The 4,369-nt window shown below is 45.8% G+C and overlaps 1 protein-coding gene across 1 annotated transcript in view; it reads left to right on the top strand.

Moving 5' to 3' along the window:
- Positions 1–3,126, top strand: part of UPK1B (uroplakin 1B) — a 20,380-nt gene extending 17,254 nt beyond the window's left edge. The window contains exons 7-8 of the mRNA XM_019527613.1: positions 1,928–2,011; positions 3,035–3,126. Coding sequence (XP_019383158.1) covers positions 1,928–2,011; positions 3,035–3,085 — 135 coding nt within the window. The 3' untranslated portion in view covers positions 3,086–3,126. The remainder of the gene's footprint in view (positions 1–1,927; positions 2,012–3,034) is intronic.
- Positions 3,127–4,369: the final 1,243 nt, after the last annotated feature.

A 4,369-nucleotide genomic window follows, 5' to 3' on the forward strand; every position in this document is an offset into this window, starting at 1 on the left:
GATGGCTGGTGTTTTAACAAGATGGTGATGCCCTGATTGAGGCCGTGGCAGAAAATCGGATGTCTTCTCACAGAATCATAGAATATTAAGGTTGGAAGGGAACTCAGGAGGTCATCTACTCCAACCCCCTGCTCAAAGCAGGACCAGCCCCAACTAGATCGTCCCAACCAATGCTTTGTCATGCTGGGCCTTAACCTCCAAAGATGGAGATTTCACCACCTCTCTAGCTAACCCATTCCAGTGCTTCACCACCCTCCTAATGAACACGTTTTTCCTAATATACAACCTAAACCTCCCTTGCTCTAACTTGAAACTGTTGCTCCTTGTTCTGTCATGTCACCCACTGGAAACAGTCCAGCTCCATCCTCTTTGGATCCCCCCCTTCAGGTAGTTGAAGGCTGCTATTAAATCTTCCCCCCCAGTCTTCTCTTCTGCAGACTAAATAAGCCCAGTTCATGGACTGAGCTATCCTAACACCTCTCGCTGGTGACTCGGATATGTAATGGGCAGTGGGGCAACTTAGAATGTCTATTTTGCTAAGCTCTTTTGTGGACTCGGCAAAATCATTTCTAATGTGGCAGCCTAGTCACAGAACATGGATCTTCCCTTCTGTTTGGAGGAGCTGAAATGACCAGGCTAGTGTGCAGCCTCCAAAAAACTGGCCTGTGTGTGGCTACCAGGAAGAAGGGGGGGTGGAAAAACTCGTACCATTCCTGGCAAGTGTTGCAGAAACCTGAAGAATCTGAGATGGATTTCCTTGTAGAAAGAGATCCACAGTATGAATTTGGATGTTTCTGCCAGCTCCTAAGTAAAAGTCCTGGGTAGCAGGTGTGACACATGGGGATGCACGTGGCAGTGCACCCCCTGCAAAAAGGTGCCACCAATGCTGCTGGCGGCACCTGTGGGCAGTTGCCACTCACCACCCTGGCACTGGCACCACCAGCGGTGTCTGCAGACGGTCCCTGATCACCCCTGGCCGCCACTGCCAGTGGCGCCTATGGGTGGTTGCTGACCCATGGTCAGCGCTTGCCACCCCCACCACCGCCAACAGTGCCGGTGATGTCTGTCTGTGGCAGCTCCCTGCTGCCAGGCTCCCGCTGCCACCACCACGCTCCCACTACCAGCAGCACAGCCATGCCCCCACCCCCCAACTACTGGGGCACGTGCCATTCATGCTGAGTCGGGGAGGCTCTGAAAGCTGTTTTCTAGTTCAAAGCTTGGTCCTGGGATATGACTAAACTGCATTAGACTGGAGAGCTTGGTGGCAACATGGTGGAGCTACTTGTGGCAGGGTAGCTCCTATAAAATACTACCATGTTGCAATCTCCAGAGTAAGGGGAGTATAGGGTGCCTCAAAACCCTAGCTCCCACTGCCTTGTGGGTACTTCTGGGTTCGAGAGGCTAAGGGACAGCATCCTGACAAAGGCACCTTCACTGAGGAGTTAGGCAGTCAGGACCAGTTCTTGTCTGAGTTCTGGCAAAAGCTACAGCCATCAAGGCACTGACTGTCTGGATTTGGTCTGGCCTCTGGATTTTGTCTCAATGGTCTAAATGGGCATAATAGGTCTTGGGCAGCTTCCATGCCTCCATATTCTTGCCTACATGTACACGTCTAAGGTTTTGGTGTGATGGTTGCAGGACTCTATACAAGGTAATTCATCAGACACCTGACTTAGACCTCTTGTGTGTACACCATGATTCAGACAATCAATGGTTGGTTGCCTGTTGGTTCAAAACTGAACATCTTGACAGATGGCTGTGATTCAGGGGCGTGTTCTATTTGTTTGTAAATGCCTTGACACCTACCTACCTCAATGTGGAGATGGTCCCTGGAAAGGGGATCCTGCTGCTGCTGCTTTCCAAAATATCTGAGCTTGCATATGGCTGGTACAAGCTCTAACTCCCCTCTTGCTTGTGATTCCTACAGGGTTGTTATGAGCTTATCGCCGGACCAATGGACAGACATGCCTGGGGTGTAGCTTGGTTTGGCTTTGCCATTCTCTGCTGGACTGTGAGTACTAACTCTGCTATTTTATTTTTTTTCACTGTTCACCCAACATAAGGGTGAAGAGTGTGTGGTGTGGGTGAAAGGGCTGCCACCTAGAGAACAATTCTTTCAACCTTGCAATCCTTCCAAGTGGATGATAATGGGAATGTGCAGGGAGGGCCTCTCTTCCCTTCCCTTTTTTTGAAGGGCGGTTTCCAGATAAAGCTGCTCTTCAGGCCTCTGTCCCAAAAATAGCCCCACTTCTAGCCCATTCACTGTGCAAAGAGGGTCAGTGGTATTTAGGGTTAATAGCAGAGAGATATATGTCCAGTCTTTGAGCACAGCCTGCTGAAACTGAAGGACCTCTGCTAAGGCAGGTAAGCTATGCTGGGCATAAGTTTTTAGCAAGGGGTTGATTGCACAGCCCATGAAGTGAAACTACTTGCATGAACAACCTAGCTCCATTATTCCATGCACACCTAGATGAGGAGGGATGCCAAGAGCATATTTATTCAATGCAGATGTTCACTTAAGTGGCTGTCACTCCATAATGGCCTCCCAAACACTTTTTTGTGGGGGGCTGAGGTCTCTCTTGTAGAGAAGCATCCATTTTCCTTTGGACACCTCCAGTACAGGGGTACTATGTGACAGCTTCCAGCTTCAAAGCTGTCTGGGCTGGAGTCATGCAGTAACTGCAGAAGCAATGCTATTTGTGTTGGGGAATAGATCATCCTCGTATGACCTAGTATCATAGAAAATGGGTCACCAAAAACCTCTACATAATCTGTAAAACAAGCATGAGAAATACTTAAACAGCAGATAAATTCTAAACTGGTTTTAAAACTTTCCATAAAAACCACAGAACCAAATAACTTGTCTGTTTTAGCTTCTGTATCAAAGAGTTAAAGTCCTCTGTACAGACTTTCAGATTCCTGTAGTTCCTTGGAGCTGATTCTGTTACAGGAATCCTTGACCTAATTCAGCGGAAAGCTGACAGTGAAGAAAGCTTTGAGAGAGTCCCACTAAACAACCTCTCTTTCCTTTCAGTTCTGGGTTCTTCTCTGTACCATGTTCTACTGGAGCAGAATTGAATATTGAAGGCACAGCATCTTCCAACAAACTTCCAAAAGTAGTGCATGGAAGAAGCGTTAATTTTGATATCTCCATATTCCCTCTGTATTGGGGAGGATTTGAGGCTCTAGGTTATTTTCCCCTTCCATGTACGTGCTTCCCCAAACACCTAACAGATGAGTCCAATGAGCTGACACCTCCACAAAAGAAACTCCTCTCCCTAGACTCTGAGTTTTTTTTGTTTGTGTTTTTAGTTTTGAGTTTTTTGCAGCTTTCATGCTTATGAATGGATCCTTTTTTTTCCTCTCCTCCTCCCTCACTGTTCTGAACCCTTTTGGAAAATGAGGTTACAAGAAATGATCTAATCCTTCTGGTGATGGCTTTAGAAGGGGAATGGCCTATGTATATACTTGCTCCAGAAAACCCTTCTCTCTAAACTAAGACTTTTGTAAAAGACATCTGGAACAAATGAGATGCAAAAGACTTGTGTAAGGTACAGGAAAAATACTGGGAACTCCTCTGACCAGTAGGTATGGATACTGCTGCCTTTATTCCCTGCAAGAAAGGGGAAATTTAGGCACAACACTGCCAAAAAAAAAAAAAACCCTCTCTGAATGCATCTTAATTTCAAGGTTTGGTTTGCCAACTTAATTGGAAACATACCTGTGTCAACAGGTAGAAAATGACATCGAAGATGAAAGTTTCTAGTCAGTCCATTCCAAAGGTTGTTCTCCATGGTGCAGTATGCTCCCTACATTCAGACCTACTTCTACTCACTGGCTAATTAATGCAAACCTATTTGGTATAGATTAACCACCACTGTAATTCTTCATTTCCTAAGAGTAGGACTCATTCAGGGAACAACAGAAATATTTTTTGCCTTGATGAAGAAAAATCTTGCACTGAGATGTCAGAGGGGAATATATTGTCCCTCTGCTTTTGCCACTTCCAGCCTACTCTATCTTTCTACATCTAGCTCTCCTAATTGGGTAGGACATTAGTGGCAAAGGGAATTAATCTCTTTTTATTCATGTTTTGTCCATGACTGACTTGCTGCACCCCATTCAGTCCTTGCATCAGCAGATTACAATTCCCACTTAAGTCAGAAAAAGGATTTGTTTACAGTGGTCTCTTTCTGTTCCAGTCGGTTTCTTAGTATCCTGTGACTTAAATTATGCAAAACATGCTCCTCTACAGAGTGTTTTGTTTTCTTTTTTTTAAGATGAAACCTACTGCTGAGCATGCTGGGTTAGCTCCTAAGAGCTTGCTAGCTGCCCAGATTAGTGTTTTGTTTTTTGTCTTTTGGGGGGG

This window comes from Gavialis gangeticus, unplaced genomic scaffold (genome assembly GCF_001723915.1).
Source record: "Gavialis gangeticus isolate Ggan-Ray unplaced genomic scaffold, GavGan_comp1, whole genome shotgun sequence".
In the NCBI taxonomy this organism is placed as follows: Eukaryota; Metazoa; Chordata; order Crocodylia; family Gavialidae; genus Gavialis; species Gavialis gangeticus.